Source organism: Metarhizium album, assembly GCF_000804445.1.
Source record: "Metarhizium album ARSEF 1941 chromosome Unknown scaffold_32, whole genome shotgun sequence".
Lineage (NCBI taxonomy): Eukaryota > Fungi > Ascomycota > Sordariomycetes > Hypocreales > Clavicipitaceae > Metarhizium > Metarhizium album.
This window is the reverse complement of record NW_024467606.1, coordinates 192,562-208,884: the sequence shown is the minus strand read 5'-3', so window position 1 is coordinate 208,884 and position 16,323 is coordinate 192,562. Positions and strand designations below refer to the sequence as shown.

Sequence of the window (16,323 nt, the reverse complement as noted above, 5' to 3'; positions counted from 1 at the left end):
TAACTTACGTAGCAAGTTGGCAAGGAAAAATGGCTGATTGATAACAGTCCAGGTGAAGCAGGCGCGCGTACTAGTACTACTACTGCGGCGACGGACGAGCCCCGTTTGGTGCATATTGGCGGGGCGGGGCTGTCATTGGAACTTGATCTGCCCCGTCATTTCGGCGCGATTGTCAATGCCAGGCAGCGCAACTCAAAGTCCTCCTACTCCGTACTGCATCCCGCTCATCAATATGCGCCTCGAGCTGTAATCCCAGACCATAAACTTTCTTCTCAGATACGGAGTGCCAAAATGGACATCCGGGCAGACCAGGCCTCCGTCGCCCTTGTCAGGAAGAGGGCAGATACCGAGTTGATGCCCGCACCGCCGCCGGTCAAGCAGATCAAGAGGCCCAAGAAGGTGCTCGATGAAGAACTATACACCGATACTCTCTCACAGATTATTACCAGAGATTTTTTCCCTGGCCTGCTGGAAACCGAAATCCAGCAAGAATATCTCGATGCTCTCGAGTCCAAGGATGCCGCCTGGATATCCAGCGCAAGGCGGAGATTGCAAAATGTCATGACAACGGGACGGCACAAGAGACCATCAACATCCCAACCATTCAACGATGGCGGCCGTACTCCTACCACCTTTGTAGGAGAAACGCCGGCATCGTTGGCATCCGCCGTGACCCAAGTACGCCCCAGACTCGACGCCAACATGAGTCTTTCCAAATTTCAAGCGACATATACCAGTGAAGACAATGAAAGCTTTTATAAATTGGTCGACAAGCAGAATCAAAAAAAGGCTGACAAATATGCCTGGTTGTGGCGAGAAAACAAGCTGCCCTCCAAAATGATGATAAAGCAGAAGGAGGTTACAGACAGGCTGGCGCAGACCCATAGTCTGGTGGACGACGGCTTCAAACGCGACAGACTTGCCATCAAGGACCGTGAAGACCGACCAGCTAGACCAGATGCCTGGAATGCAGCACCCCAAAATGGGCTCATGTTTGAACCGAAAGGTCTCGAGGACGGCGTAGTAACCATGGCCCAGCAAGCCGACGATGCTTCTCGAATGGGTCCCAGAGCCATCTTGTACGCCAACACCCGGGCCCCCCGAACCTATGCGCCTGAGCGACCGCCGTCCCCTACCATGTCCTCTGTGAGGGATGCCATTGCAGGAAAGCCTCGCCCAGTCGACCAAGATTCAAGCGTTGTCGGTGGCGGTGAGACTCCGAGGGTAAATGGCTACTCTTTTGTCGACGATGAGGATGACGACGGACCGGACACCTCTGCAGCAGAAACTACCATTAATTTGGGACCAGGCGACTCTCATAATCCGTTTAAGCTTCAAGAGCAGAGGAAAAGAGAGCTTCTTCACGAACGCATGGTCGATCGAATCTCCAAATCCAACAAGGAATCATCGCGATACGGCTTCACCGGCAAAGACACGACGCCACAAGTTCCCAAGTTTCCTAGCAGTCCCAGAGTGCCGGGAGACCTGACTCCTGCCGCTAAAAGATTGTGGAGCAAGATGGCCACTCCAGGCAACAAGACGCCTGGAAGTGCCTTTGGGCCGTCTACTCCTCTTAAACCAAGAGGATCACTCTTAAGAAGCGTCGGTCGGCCCGGCACCAAGAAGGAATAGGCTTTCGGCGGACTATCAGGCCTCACCTCGTGGCACCATTTTGTACATGGACAGAACGATCACTCTCACGAAGCCGAAAATTCTAGATTACACATGAGCATTTTTACGGCGTTGAATGGGAATGAAAAGACCTCGGGATTATTAAGACGTGGGTTTGGTGTGACACGGGATTAGGCTACCAATAGAGGGGAGTTGGCTTCAATTACGGAAATCTGGCATTGAAACAAATTGGAAATCAAACTCGAAAGCGAAATCGCAAAGCACGTTCCTCTGATGACGTACTATATGTTGTATGTGGACGTAGTCGGCACTCGCTTACCTGCATATTGCCATGGGAGGCCCAAAAAGAGAAACGCCCTTCCTTACCCACCACTTCCGAGCACCAAGCTGTCGCCCTTCTCAACCCGACTCGATAAAAACAGTCATATCGCCAGCCACAGCTCAGGTATCGATGCGCAGTCGGCAACCGTAGCCTTCAAGCGGTCATGAGGCTCGCAGACCTGGCCATTGATGTTGCAGCGCTGCTCAGCGCCTCGCGATCCGTAGCTACCAAGCACATAGCCTTGAGATCACGGCAGCTTGACGCATATAGCAAAACGTCAAACATCACTACCAAATGGCGAGATGCGAATCCCGCCGCCGCGGCCGCCCGAAGCGAACCTGAGAACAGGCGTCCCGGCCAGGAAGGACGCGACCGAGACCAGCAGCCAACTGAGCCTGTAGAGCAAAGTCGGCCTCGATCCGCAAATGAAGGTCCTGAAATAGGGACCGACGGGCCGCGGGGGGCTGGCAGTGCTGCTTACGGGTATGCAGAGGCCGCCCAGCAGAGACAAGAGGCCCTTAGGGTTGCCGCGGAAAGAAGGGACCTTCCAGAAGGCGTCGACATCAACGTCTTTCACACCACTCGAGGCTCAAACGTACTGAGCGCGGTACGGAAGGGAAACGCAGCTTCGACACCACCACCGGGCGGTCCAGCCAAGGACCATCCTATGCGGCATTGGCCTCCACCGCCGCCTACGATACCTACAGAAGCAACGCCGGAAGAAAAGACCCCTTCACGCTCGAGTGCCAGAGGCGCCGAGTCGCAGTCGACTTCAGATATATCAACGAGACCCGTTCAGCAACCAACGCAACCCGAGGCGACGGAGCTGGGCCACGAGAACATAGAACTGGCCCATAACGTGGCCAGTGTCGAAGCCCCGAGCACGCCAGCCTACGCTCTCCGGGAGTCCAAAGTTCCAGCGACACGCTTCAGTCGCCTCTGGAACTACGGCGGCCTAGCGGCTGGCATGCTGGGGGGGGCCGTGACTGAGAGTGTAAGCAGAGCCCTTGGGGGTGGCGGCCAAGGGTCTGTCCTCTTGAGCGGCAAGAATATGGAAAGAATGGTTGCGAAGCTGTCGCGAATGCGGGGAGCCGCCTTGAAGCTCGGGCAAATGATGAGTTTTCAAGACTCAAAAATGCTCCCTGCCCCCATCCAAGAAGTCCTGCAGCGCGTGCAAGACAGGGCAGACTACATGCCTGCCTGGCAGCGTGACAAGGTCCTGGTGACCAACCTGGGCCCGAACTGGCGCGACTTGTTCGGCGAATTTCAAGAGACGCCCACGGCCGCCGCATCCATCGGCCAGGTCCACGAGGCAACTCTTCGCTCGAGCGGCGAAAAAGTCGCCGTCAAGATCCAGTTCCCCGGAGTCGCAGACTCCATCAACTCGGATCTTGACAACCTCGGCATGCTCCTCAACGCCACAAAACTGCTCCCCAAGGGCCTCTACCTCGACAAAACCATCGACAACGCCCGTGTCGAACTCGGCTGGGAGTGCGACTACGAGCGCGAGGCCCGATGCGCCCTCCGCTACAGGGAGCTGCTCAGGGACGAGCACAACGTCTTTGCGGCACCAAACGTCCACCTGGAGGCCTGCGGCAGGCAAGTCCTCACCATGGACTTTATGGACGGCGTGGGCGTCACCCGCGTCACGTCCTTCACCCCGGAACAGCGCGACTGGATCGGCACGCAAGTCATGCGTCTGTGCCTCCGGGAAATCACCGAGTTCAGATTCATGCAGACGGACCCCAACTGGACAAACTTCCTGTACGACGCCCGGCGCGGGAAGCTCGTGCTCTTGGATTTCGGCGCCTCCCGCGACTACCCCGAAGCCTTTGTCCGGCAGTACGTCCAGCTCCTGGACGCTGCGTCGCGCTCCGACGGCGCCGCCATCAAGGACCTGTCCGAGCGTCTGGGCTACCTGACCGGCCACGAGAGCAAGACCATGCTCGCAGCGCACACGCAGTCCATACTGACGCTCGCCGAGCCGTTCATGCAGTCCGCCCCAGAAGTGTACGACTTCAAAGACCAGACCATCACGGAGAGAGTCAAGGCTCTCATCCCGGTGATGCTGAGGGAACGACTGGCCCCTCCGCCAGAGGAGACGTACAGCCTGCACCGCAAACTGAGCGGCGCGTTCCTGCTATGCGCCAGGCTGGGCAGCAAGGTCCCCTGCAAGCAGATGTTTGCCGACAGCGTCCAGCGGTCAGGATACGTCAACTAGAACAGAGGAGAACGAGGTGCCTCCCACACGGCGTGTACAATAGAACAAAAATAGACGGCACAGCTGCACGACAAGGAGGGCAAATAGACAAACTCGGAAGGGGAGGGCACAGCGTAGCTAAATGAAAGACCACCGCCACGACCCTGACTAGTAGCTGTAAAAGCGTCACCAGATCATGCGCGCAGATTGACCGAAATTGGGACACCCCTCCCCCCCCCCGGAAGAGGAAACACAAATACGCGCTGCGAGGCGGCACGTGAAACGCAATCTCGTCGCGAGAGCACTGTAGAGTCCGTCTCGCCAAGTACATCTAAGCCGCAATCTACTTGTGCTTGCACCGCACCGTACCCGCCGCTGGACAGAGGCACGATTCACCTCTGCCTCTGCCGCCTATGCAGCCCGTCCAACTCCTTCTTCTCCCTCCCACTGACCTTCTTGCGCTTCCTCTCAATGGCCCTGTCCACCTGGCCCTCGCTCATCTTGTCGTACCTGCTCAGCAGCAGCTGCTTCTTCTGCTCGCTCCTCTTGAGGTAGAAGGGCGCCTTGCCCTGCGCCACCAGCTCCTTCTCCTTCCTCCTGTGCTCGGCCAGCAGCCGGTCCTGCTCGTCCTTGGCGGCGCGGGCCTTCTTCTTGGACTCCATCGACGCGAGGCGCCGCTTGAGCGTCTCCCTTGCGCCGTCGTCCCTGGTCTGCTTGATCTGCGCCCGCAGGTCGGCCATCTCGCTGTCGCGGTAGGCGTCGAGGAACGCGTACGCCCGGCGGGCCTTGGCCTCGTCGAGCTTGCCGATGCGGCTGACGGCCGGGTCGAAGCGCGGATCGCGGGCCTTGAGGCGGTTGTCGGGGACGACGCCGCGCATGCGGCTGACGGGCCGCTTGGAGCTCTGTTCGAGGGGTGCGTGTTTGGAGGAGCGTCGGGGGGGCGCCGTCGTCGAGGCCCTTTTGGAGCGGAAGCTGCCGGGCTCTCGGGAGGGCTGGGAGGACGGCTGGGGGGTGTTGGGTTTCCGGGCCGGCGTGGGGAGGGAGGCTTGTGCCCGGGCGAGGGCGCCGAACGAGATGGATTTCAGGTCGACTTTGGGCGTGGGCGTGTCGTCGTCTTGGTCGTCGGACTGGTTCTGGGCGCGTCAGCGGTGAACGTCGGGCGCGCCACGGTGATGGGGTTTCCGGCGCCAATGTACCGTTGCTTCACTCCCTTGGGAGTCGTCTTGTTCGTCGTCGTCGTCGTCGTCGTCGTCGTCTTCGTCGCTGCTGCGGCGACGGCTGATCCCCGCCGTGGCCGGCCCGTCGTCATCAGAAGGGTCTTGTTCCGATTCTGGCTGCGGCTCCCATCTGTCTTCGCGTCTTGCTCGCACCCGACGCTCGAGGCCGAGTGACGGCACTTTTCTTTTCGGCGGCATAGTGTGGTGAATTGCAGTGTGTGTCGGACGCTCGGCTGCAGTGCCAGGACTGTCGGTTGGGGAAGATGGGGCTTTTTTTATTTCATTTCCATGCGAGCGCGTGCTTATCGATAAGCAGCTCCTTGCCCGGTGGTGGGATTGTCGGTTTTTACACCAGGTTTTCAACATGAAACGTCGTCGGAGAGATGTTCCAAACCAAAGGCCCAATAATAAGCGCGCCAATGAACTGGCCCGAAACGGTTGTGATATCAGTGCAGCAGTCAATTTATGTAAAGATGCTGTGCACAAGTCGGCACGGTATCAAGAAAAGAAAGCATCCCGGATCTCCTGACAGCCTGTCTACGGAGCGGTGCGCGTATTCGATGTAAATGCCTAAGGCAGGGAGTAAAACGATTTCCAAAAAAAAAAAAAAAAAAAAAAAAAAAAAAAAAAAAAAAAAAAAAAAAAAAAAAAAAAAAAAAAAAAAAAAAAAAAAAAAAAAAAAAAAAAAAAAAAAAAAAAAAAAAAAAAAAAAAAAAAAAAAAAAAAAAAAAAAAAAAAAAAAAAAAAAAAAAAAAAAAAAAAAAAAAAAAAAAAAAAAAAAAAAAAAAAAAAAAAAAAAAGACCAAGTCTCATACACTTTTAGACCTTGGATGGGTACGTATTGCTCCGCGCTCCCCACCCACGAGGAAGCCCTCGCACGTGCGACGCGACGAATCACTCGTCACTCATTCACCGTCCAGCCGCATCGCCAGACTCGAGCTCGAATCCACGGCTGGCCGACGCCCACAGAGCATCCAGCTTCCCACACCACCACCCTCACATCGACATCAGAGCACACAAGCCAATGGCTACAGGCCTCCCAGGCCGCGTCCTCTCCGCCGCCATGAAGACGCCGTCCCTCAAGCAAACCGCCATCAATGCCTTCACGTCGTCCCTCGCCGCCCCGGCAAGCGCCCTAGGACTGGCCAACAAGACAGTCGCGCCAGAACCCGCCCCCAAGAAAGGAATCAAGCGAAAGACGGGCAAAAGGGGCCTCTACAGCGTCCAGCCCCCCCAAGCGTCAGTCCACGCTCCCCTCACTCCCGTCCCGTCAAACATCAAAGCACACACCCGCCAGCCAGCCAACCTGACGCGAAGCAGCTCCTCGGACAGCGACGCCAAGGCCCTCAACCCACGACACCCGCCGTCCCGCGCGTCCGGCGGCATCCCCTCCCCCTCGGGCCGCTACCTAGCCCAGGCCCTCCTGCCGCCGGCCCTCCTCCCCGCGCCGCGCCGCATCCTCGTCATCCTCGACCTCAACGGCACGCTGCTCTACCGGCCGTCGCGCAGGCGCCCCTCGCACTTCGTCCAGCGCCCCCACGCCCAAAGGTTCCTCAGGTACTGCCTCGACGCGTTCCACCTGGCCATCTGGTCGTCGGCGCGGCCCCAGAACGTGGACAGCATGGTCGCCCAGCTCCTCACCCCCGCCGAGTGCAGACGCTGCGTCGTCATCTGGGCCCGCGACCGCCTCGGCCTGTCGCCCGACGACTACGACGCCCGCGTCCAGGTGTACAAGAGGCTCTCCACCGTCTGGCAGAGCCCGCAGGTGAGGGCGGCTCACCCCGACGCCGCCCGCGCCGGGCGCTGGGACCAGTCCAACACGGTGCTCGTCGACGACTCGCGCGAGAAGGGGCGGAGCGAGCCCTACAACATCCTGCCCGTCCCCGAGTTCTCCGGCCTGCAGGCCGAGCTGCCCGACGTCTTGCCCCAGGTCCACGACTACCTCAACGCCCTGTGCTTCCAGGCCGATGTCAGTCGGTACATGCGCCTGAACCCCTTCGCCTTGGACCCCCAGTACACCTTGTCTTAGGCGTGTTTGTTCGCACCCTTCGCTGTTTATAAGTTATGAGTGACCTTGGTGTGCCGCGAGGGTTTTGGTGCCCACTGGGCAAGCCTGGGTGTGCGTGCGTGACGCAATCGAACTCAAGCCGGCCCGGCCAACAGTAAATGTGTACGGAGTATGGATGGTCCATTTTGCGATACCCATTTTTATAGACTACGCGGCAAACGCATCACAATACAGCCAGTTACAGGGCAAGCGTTCTATCCGGTCGAGTCGACTTTGCATTTGCTCATTTCACCATTGACAAACGAGCTTCTGCGCCTGACTTGGAGGCTCTCATAGCATTCATGTTGCAGCGTGCATCAATTCCATACTTGCCTTCTCAAGCTATTTTTTGTTTTCGTAACCCTCCATTCCATTTCGATTCCACAATCATCATCGCTTCATGCCGTCAATTACATCCCAGAGTTTATTTAAAGACCTTGTCGCCGGCGTGCTCGTACTCCTTGCCGTTGACGGTGATTGGCTTGCCGCAGTCCCATTGCAGCTCAACGAAAGCACGGTCCTCGGCGTTCTTAGGGTCGAGTTTCTTGAAGGTGTACTGCTCGTAGTCGGGAGCGACGTTGAAGACAGGCTCGAACTCCTGGCCACGGATGATGAAGGCGCCCTGGATGACGGAGTCGAAGTCTTTGCCGTAGACTGAAGCCACTCCGAAAACGTATTTGCGGGAGGCTTCCATTCGCTCATTGAAGCCACCGATGAGGTTCTTTGACATGAAAGTCATCCTGAGTTCATCGTTGTAGTTGTAGTCCGCACGCCAGATGGAGTACTCCTCAAAAGGAACCGTCTCCCAGACCCATTTCATGGTCTCCGGGATGGTGTCGGCAGTCCTGGCATTGGAGTAGTTGCGCTTCAACTCATCCAGGGGGAAGGTGGCGCGGGGCAAAAGGTCAATGGGGTGCTTGGGCTTGGGAGCAGGGGCAGGCTCATCGTCCTCGGCGTCGGCTGCGGCCTGGGCAGCAGCAGCCTTGGGGGCCGGCTTGGGAGCTTCGGGCTTTTTGGGAGGGACGTTGGTCAAGGCTGGCTTCTCCAGGGGAGGAAGCGGCTTGGCAACGGCAGTGATGATGGGCTGGTTGACAACAGTCTCGTACCAACGGGTGGTGTTGGGGTGTTGCTGGCGCCACTGCTTGTCAAAGAAGTACTGGAAGCCGCGGTTGAGAAGAGGGGCGCAGAACAGGTCAGCGAGAGTGATGCGCTCGCCAACAAGGAACGTGTTGTTGAGCAAGTGCTTCTCGACGACGTCGACGGCCTTGGCAACGGCCTTGGCGGCATCCTCGACATTCTTCTTATTGTAGGGAGCTTTGCCAAGAAGCGGTCGGAACCAGTCGCCGAAAGCCTGGGCGAGCTCGTGGTTGAAGAAGGACATCCATTTCAGGATGGAAGCATAGCTAGCGGGCAGTTAGCAACTGGAATCTGGAGAACGAATGGCTCAGAGAAATACGTACTCCTGCTTGGTCTTGCCAAGGAGGGTGGTCTTCTCATTCTGGGAGGTGACTATTGCAGACGATGTTAGCGTCTAATCCCGCCAAGATTGAGGATCCATGACTCCATTAACCAATTTCAAAAGGCAATTAGGCAGAGATCAGAAGTTAGGCTTTATCCACCCAAGAAAGAAATTTCAGACAGGGATAACTGTATAAAATGAAAAGCTAAGTCATCATACGCACGAGCTCCAACACCCAGATACTAAGTAAGTGCTGCTGGGAGGGATTACGGATTGCACTAGGCTGAGAAACAGTCGTAGGAAAAGCAGGGAGAACCTACTATAAATGGCGACGGCGATCGCCTCTGAGAGAGTAAAGCCATCCTCGCCAACGAAAGCAGGGATCTTGCCAAGTCCGCTGGCTTTCAGGTGCTCAGCAGTGGGCTTGCCAAACTCAACCTCGGAGATCTTGAGGTCGAGGTTGTTGGCCTTGGCGACCGCCTTGATGGCGAGGGAGCGGGGGTTGTCCTACAATCATGTCCAATGGTTAGAGGACAGCCTTCGGGGACCGATAGACGCACACGAGACTTGACGCACAGAATGGGTGAAAAGGGTGCCGAAAGCCATTTTGTCAGAGATTCGAAAATGTGAAGGTGATGCTGAGGAAGACAAGTGAGATGAACGGGGTACGAGAGGGGTCGAGGAAATTTTAAAAAAAAAAATTGGGGAGCTCGTCGAACCGCCAACTGCCCCTCGCTACGTGGCTGGACTAGGAATCATGGCTGATTGGTGGCGTCAATCTTATCGGCACGTGATAGTTGTCTTGCAGAGCTTCCTTGGTGCGCCAAGTTTTCGATTTCCGTCATGGCTCAAGAAGACTCCGAGTTCTGATCGAGAGGGAAAAGCAACGACAAGTGGCGGCATTGTGCGATTGCGACGGCGACGTGTCATTATGGCCACCGTTTCCAATGCCATGCGGCATCTGAGATGTCCGAGACAGCTTGCGAGGCCGCAATGGCGCCAGCATGCCTGGAAGCTGCCAGCGCCTCTATTCATCCGCACACTCAAGACTGCCACTACACACGACGATGCCACCGCTGCGGACCTGATGGAATCTGTTCAGATGCCCTATCAGGGCGTTACACACGCGCGGACGGTTCCCGCGACTCCGTCATACTTCTCCAGACAACCCCAGTTCAACGACCTGTACATCCGGATATCGAATCTGTTGACCCGATACCATCACCTTCCGACGGTAGCACCCAGCGAAGCGCCACAGGTCCCATGGACAAAGCTGGGAGAGATGCGCGCCCAAATGGGCGAACCCATCAAGGCTATGCACTACCAAAAGGTGATCCGCGTAGCCAAACGACTCAACCTGATCGAACCCAGTCTGCGGCCCGTGGAAGTCAAGGCGGCCCTTCAGGAGTTTGCGCGAGATATCAATCCTTTTCTCAACATGCCCAACCCGATTACCGTTGACAAGTTCGGCCGTGCCGTCGGGGTGGGCAAGCGTAAGGCGTCAACGGCACGCGCTTTTGTCGTCGAAGGAAGCGGGGAGGTGCTGGTCAACGGGAGGCCGCTGAACGAGGCCTTTGGCCGTGTCCACGACCGCGAGAGTGCCGTATGGGCTCTCACCGCAACGGAGCGGCTGGACAAGTATAACGTGTGGGTTCTCGTCCAAGGTGGCGGCACCACCGGACAAGCTGAGGCGATAACGCTTGCTGTGGCCAAAGCCTTGGTCGCTCATGAGCCAGCGTTAAAGACGGCCCTACGGAAAGGTATGATACGCACTGCTCCGGTTTCTCGAGCCCACGGTCACAGTCACCGTGGTTCTGAGGCCGCATACTAATCAGATTTCATAGCTGGATGCATCACGAGGGACCCGAGAACTGTTGAGAGGAAGAAGCACGGCCACGTAAAGGCCCGCAAGATGCCGGCTTGGGTCAAGCGATAATCAAAGTTTCTCTCGGCTCAATTTTTTTTCTTCCAAACCTCACTCCTCCTCGGTCGCCGCAAGGTTTCGCCGGCAACGGCTTGGCGGGCTATCCCACGAGCTCGTTCATGTATTTTAAGTGCTTCGATTGCGAAAACAACGTCTCCCGGGACAAAGTTACCCGAGTATGTACTATGGAAATATCAGCCGTCGTGACGGCATCCGCAAATGAAAAATACCCTGACCATCATCTCCACGGTGCCCAGCCCGTCCTAGGGATGCGCGGTATGGCAAAGTCGGCGGCACACTCTGTCACCGAGACGTTGGTCATGTACCAGCGCCCTCAACACGGCAGCATCGTCCTGAACGCCGTAAAAATAGCATTGTGACGTATGCGTGATTGGATAACTAGCGACAGTGAGCGGGTGCATTTATTCCGAGGGGCCACTTTGTGCGAGGATGTCACCCGACCAGGCAGCAACAGTTTGACCGTGGAGGCCATTGGCCGCCCGCTGTTTGTTTGGTCGTTCTGTATGTTGGTTCTCCTAGCTCGGGCTGGAATTCCTTTCCTGCGCTGCAACGAAGATTATCCCGCGACATGTATAGCATCAGACTATCTATATGTGGAAGGGTACGACTGCGCAAACGGTGCGGCAGAGCATCCCAGCAGCCAACGGATTTCGGTTGCGGAATTGCTGGCCGATATCACGGCCGTGCCCAATAAAGCTCTGTTGGGCGAGTGGTCCGGCCAGTCTGTCCAAGTTGCGACCAGACCAGCAGTGGCAAACCTTGTGACAGGTCGCTTCGTGCGTCAGAGTATTAGGAAAGAAATGCGTACGCCTCCAAGGTGCCGGGTGACTTGTACAGCTGACACAAGCCATGTTGAAATACAAAGATGGAAATGTCCAACGGTGGCCCTTGGCAGCGTTTGGAGCAGGGCAGATGGCAGCAAATGGAAATCCTTCGACGCCCAGGAGGACGAACGAGTCATGGTGGTATTGTGTTTTCAGTCAGCGACATGGAGGAGAGAATCCGGCACCAAGATGTCATCATGTGCTGCTAGGTACTGCAAATCGTTGCAACTCTTGTTCTGTTCAGGCTGGAAAGTTGCGATCCCGCCTGCCGACCTGCCTTTATACCTTGTTGGCTACTTGGACCTAGGTAAAGGAAGGCAGTATTTAAGATGCAGAAACCCAGCTTGCCATGGTGCACCAAGAGGCCAGGCCCAAGTACTATGTATGAAGTATTGTATGCACGTACGCGTGTACGCATGTATGCCGTGCATTGTGACGGGCGGCAACGCGCGCAACGACGACGCCGAGCCGGCCAGACAGCGACGCCTCGTCTAATCGAGATGTGCCAGAGCCCCGAATGCAGATCCGAGGGACGCCCCAGGATGGCGGCCGTGGGCGTGCTTTTGGCGATGACTGCGCCAGGCGCGTCCGCGACTTTCCTGACGGGGGCCACGTCTTCACGCGGTCCCTTGCACTCTGGACCACCACCACGGTGTTGTTTTCCCGCACGCTTGGCCGCGCCGCCAAGTTTGCAGACAAGCATGCACCTCCCCTCGGCGCGTCGCGAGACCTCAGATGGCTTTTACGGAGCACTCGTGCCATATTACCGAGTCGTGTAGCGCGAAATGAACGTGCCCGACACCGGCGACGGACGCGGACGTACATGTAGACGGACAGTGCTGTGAAGGCGGAGTTTGAGTTGGTCTGGGAAACGGGGGGTGTCCTCTGTTCGCATGTGAACTTGAAGACCATTCATTCGACCATTCGACCATTCGAGCTTTCCCGCCCCGCCCCGCCTCTCGGCGCATAACGGCGGCGAGATGCGTGGCTTGCGAACCTTATGCAGGTGTGATGCGGAGGCGGCGCCAAGGTTGAAGTCTGGTTGGTCTTGTGCTGCGGGAGATGATGGGCGCCGACCCTGCCAGGGAAGAGAAAGAAAGGAAAAACCACATCTCGGTACTTGTGGAACCGGGGTCAAAAATTATATATATACGGAGTATATACGGAGTATATACGGAGTATATATATATATATATAACAAATAATCAAGGGTCTGGTCGACCGGCCCAAGCCCAGGTGGTGGGAGTTGCTTTCCTTGTGAGCGCACTGATGGCAGGGCTAAGATCAATGACAAGAAAAAGCAGCAATAAGGAAGGGAAAAAAGGTTTCTAGAAAAAGGATGGCCGTCACAGTGTGAATCCCCCCCCCCTTTTTCTGCGGCCCTCTCGTCTCAGACTCGCAACTGTTAGTTTCTAGCTTCCTCCTGAACTGTGAGCTTGCCAGGTTGCCAAGGGATTTTGTCAAAGGAAGCCCTTGCAGCGGCGGTGCCTGCGGTCAATGCGGGACGTGTCGTGGGTGGTTGGGACGTTGGGAACGTTGGCGGCTCTTGCTGGGCTTGCATTGTGCTTGGATGGAGGGAGAAGCTAAAAAGGCCCTCTTCTATTTGTAGTGGCGGCTGCAGACAGACGTGTGTGTCTATCGCTGATCAGTCAGTAGTCAGATGTACAAGTAGATTGGCATCTCGAGCGCGTCCCGAGCCACTTGCGTGCGCATGCGTGGATGTGCTTGGTATGACGCGCGCATGAAGCAGAGCGTAACCAATTTGATACCACCAACCTTGCGCCATCATCCTACGTTGTACCGAGCACGGCGACTGAACCGACCGGGTCGCGTGATGTGGAACCAAGTAAAACGGCGTCCACTGCCGCCAAGAGGCCAGCGGTTTGGGAGCAGAGTCTTTGTTGTCGTGAACTGGGTTCGTATCGCGACTAGTCGTTGCGGCCTGTGTCAGCCAACTCGGACCCGTGGGTCTCGATGAGGCTGAAAAGGGCCGACGAACCAGTTGGCCTGTGGTAGACGGTACAGTAAACCACCTCTATAACGATAACCTTTGTGAGCCTTTTTTTATTGTAATATAGCAACTATTGTTAAGATGCAACAATTATAGGGCTTATACCTTTAATTAAATTTACTAGGCAGTTATACCTAAGAATATTATAAAGTATATATTAAGAGATTATTATTTCTTTGCTGCCTTGCAAGCTTCCTGCTAATTGTGCTAAATCTGCCTTTAATGCTGTTAAAGCTATTAAAAAAGCTTAAAATTAATAGATTTATATTATTCTTTAAAGAGAATTAATTTATTAATTACCTTAGACGCTTTTTATATAGTAATTACTAGTAGTTTAAGTTCTTTATTAATGTCTTTAAAATTAAGAGAATAGACTTATAAAAACCTTACTATAATATTATTAATTAGGTTGTTATAGCTCTTATTAATATACTTATAGAAGAGCTTAATAAAGTTATTAAGGTTACTATTAATAATATTTCTAATATTTATAACGCCTTAAATGCAAATATTGCATGCTATAGCAAGAAGGAACTAACAGCTTTTATTCTAATTCTTTAGCTAGCACTTATAGCTATAAATATTGCTAAGCAGCTTTAACTTCCTTTAATAATTAGCAATAGTATCTTTTTTTATACTATTATGCTATATATATATATAAGCTATATAATAGCTTTTAATAAGGTTAATTAAGGCATTAAGTTAATATTCTAGAAAGCTAATTTAGCTATAAACTATAGCTACTGCTTTTAATTGTAGACCTTAAGATTATTAATAATTCCTTAGTCTATTAGTTAATATAAGCTTATTATATTTGCTAGAAGAAAAACAACTATTATATTAGCAAGAATATCTATAAAAATAGCTTTATTTATAGTATATTAGTAGGCGCTAAAGTTATTTAATAAAAGAAGAATATAATAGCTGCTTATTTATTAATTAAACTATTATAGCTATTTAAGAAATATATTAAAGTTTATCTAGCTCTTTGCATTACTTTAATAGTATACTAGAAAGGTAGTAATTTTGCTGTTATTTTTACTAAAATATTATAGGTTTTTAGACTTATTAATAATCTAAAGATTAAGCTAATAAGTTCTAGATGCATTAGCATAAAGTAAGACTATAATATAGGCTTTATCTTGCTTAGTCCTCTTTTATAGACTTATTGCTAGTATATATAAGGGATTTCTACGCTAAAAGAGCTTAGTTTTATTTATATTACAAGTATTATTATTTAAGTACTGTCTTTTTATTTCTTATATTGCAGTAAGGTCTTAAGAGGAATTAAAAGTATTAGCAGACTTACTTTTGCTATTAATCTTATGTTTCTTAATATAAAAGCGTAATTTAAAGCTGTTAACTTATTCTTAAGAGAATAAAGAAGTCTCTAAGCTATTAAAGTCTTCTATCTTCTCCTAAAGCTATCTTGCAAGACTAGCAATAATCTTGCTAGTAATAATATAACTAAGGTTATTTAATTAAGTTATTAATTTAAAGAGAGCTAACTTAAGTAATAAATATTTTGCTTAATAGCATTTTTAAGTATTTAAGAGCTTTTTAATGTTAATATAATTATATTATATACTAATTAACTTAGATATTGTAAATTAAGAGAAGTTTTAATTAAATTTATTATAAGCCTACTGCTAGAGCTATGCCTATTGCTAAAGGAGATTCTTATAATGCTTTTGTTATATAATTTGCCTTTCTTAATAACTAATTAGCATCTACTTATATATAACTTAAGAAATTATAATAAAAGAGGTTAAATTTATAATATTATAATAAATAGAGGCATTATTATAGTAATATTAAAGAAAGAAAAATGCATTAAAGGCAGCAAAATTTAGCGCTTATAGCAGGGGCCTAATAACAATAAAACACTAAAATATATAGTAACTAAGCAAAAAGTTAATAATATTGTTAGTAATGCAACTATTAATAATTTACTAGGGAAAAACCTTAGATAACTGTGAATTATCGTAAAAGCCCGAATATCGCTAAGATACAGGATCGTTATAGACATAGTTTACTGTAGGTAGGTAATTGAGCAAGTGAGTTGTAGGTGCCTGCTCAAGTGCTTAATGTGTTTCTCTTGTCCAAGTTCTTAGTAGTCGAGGACCCAGGCACCCGCGTCCCTAGGTGCCACGTCGTCGAGTCCAACCAAGCCAAGTAAGTACCTCGGACTCGGGGTCCTCGTCGACGAGGCCAGGTACTCTGTCTGTACTCGGTGCGTGCGTCTGCATCTGCACGGTCTGGATCTGGACCTTTTCCCAGAAGCTGCCTTGCCGGTGCCGTGATCCGTCGTAGTCCGTACTCCGTCTGTCTGCGCGGAGCGACTTGGACTGGAAGTTTTCCAGACGGCTGAGGTGGCGCCAAGAAGCATCAAAGCATGAAACCCCTATCGGGCCAATCGATGTCCTGATTGGCCGGCGGGCCCGGCAAGCCAGCTGCACGACACGTCTGGTCGCATTGTTTCCAGTGCCATGTGGGGCGCGCCTATGCCTGAAAAGGCGCCAGGCCCACGGGTTTTATGCAGCGTCCAGGCGGAAAAGCAACCCAACATGATCCGATGGCCATGCGCGTCAATGACACACCCGGCCAAAAGGCGGAACGGAACCCTGCCGGATGGCCAAATGCTCCATGTCAGGCAACTACTGTCT

General features: G+C 52.6%; 6 protein-coding genes across 6 annotated transcripts; 4 read left to right on the top strand and 2 right to left on the bottom strand.

The window, feature by feature from the left end:
* Nucleotides 1-291: 291 nt before the first annotated feature.
* MAM_07545 (Nuclear protein DGCR14) lies at nt 292-1,632 on the top strand (the record flags this gene model as incomplete). The annotated part of the gene is made up of 1 exon (XM_040826343.1): nt 292-1,632. The coding sequence occupies one exon, from the start codon at nt 292-294 to the stop codon at nt 1,630-1,632; it is 1,341 nt and encodes a 446-aa protein (XP_040675705.1).
* Nucleotides 1,633-2,117: 485 nt separating this feature from the next.
* MAM_07544 (ABC1 protein) lies at nt 2,118-4,175 on the top strand (the record flags this gene model as incomplete). Its single annotated transcript, XM_040826342.1, has 1 exon — nt 2,118-4,175. The coding sequence occupies one exon, from the start codon at nt 2,118-2,120 to the stop codon at nt 4,173-4,175; it is 2,058 nt and encodes a 685-aa protein (XP_040675704.1).
* Nucleotides 4,176-4,546: 371 nt separating this feature from the next.
* MAM_07543 (pre-rRNA processing protein) lies at nt 4,547-5,569 on the bottom strand (the record flags this gene model as incomplete). Its single annotated transcript, XM_040826341.1, has 2 exons — nt 4,547-5,287; nt 5,351-5,569. The coding sequence occupies 2 exons, from the start codon at nt 5,567-5,569 to the stop codon at nt 4,547-4,549; spliced, it is 960 nt and encodes a 319-aa protein (XP_040675703.1).
* Nucleotides 5,570-6,434: 865 nt separating this feature from the next.
* On the top strand, nt 6,435-7,400 carry MAM_07542 (phosphoprotein phosphatase; the record flags this gene model as incomplete). The annotated part of the gene is made up of 1 exon (XM_040826340.1): nt 6,435-7,400. The coding sequence occupies one exon, from the start codon at nt 6,435-6,437 to the stop codon at nt 7,398-7,400; it is 966 nt and encodes a 321-aa protein (XP_040675702.1).
* A 442-nt stretch (nt 7,401-7,842) lies between these two features.
* Nucleotides 7,843-9,483, bottom strand: MAM_07541 (elongation factor 1-gamma; the record flags this gene model as incomplete). The annotated part of the gene is made up of 4 exons (XM_040826339.1): nt 7,843-8,821; nt 8,879-8,927; nt 9,198-9,384; nt 9,454-9,483. The coding sequence occupies 4 exons, from the start codon at nt 9,481-9,483 to the stop codon at nt 7,843-7,845; spliced, it is 1,245 nt and encodes a 414-aa protein (XP_040675701.1).
* A 325-nt stretch (nt 9,484-9,808) lies between these two features.
* MAM_07540 (37S ribosomal protein S9) lies at nt 9,809-10,813 on the top strand (the record flags this gene model as incomplete). The annotated part of the gene is made up of 2 exons (XM_040826338.1): nt 9,809-10,637; nt 10,722-10,813. 2 exons carry the CDS (start codon nt 9,809-9,811, stop codon nt 10,811-10,813), a joined length of 921 nt encoding a protein of 306 aa, XP_040675700.1.
* Nucleotides 10,814-16,323: the final 5,510 nt, after the last annotated feature.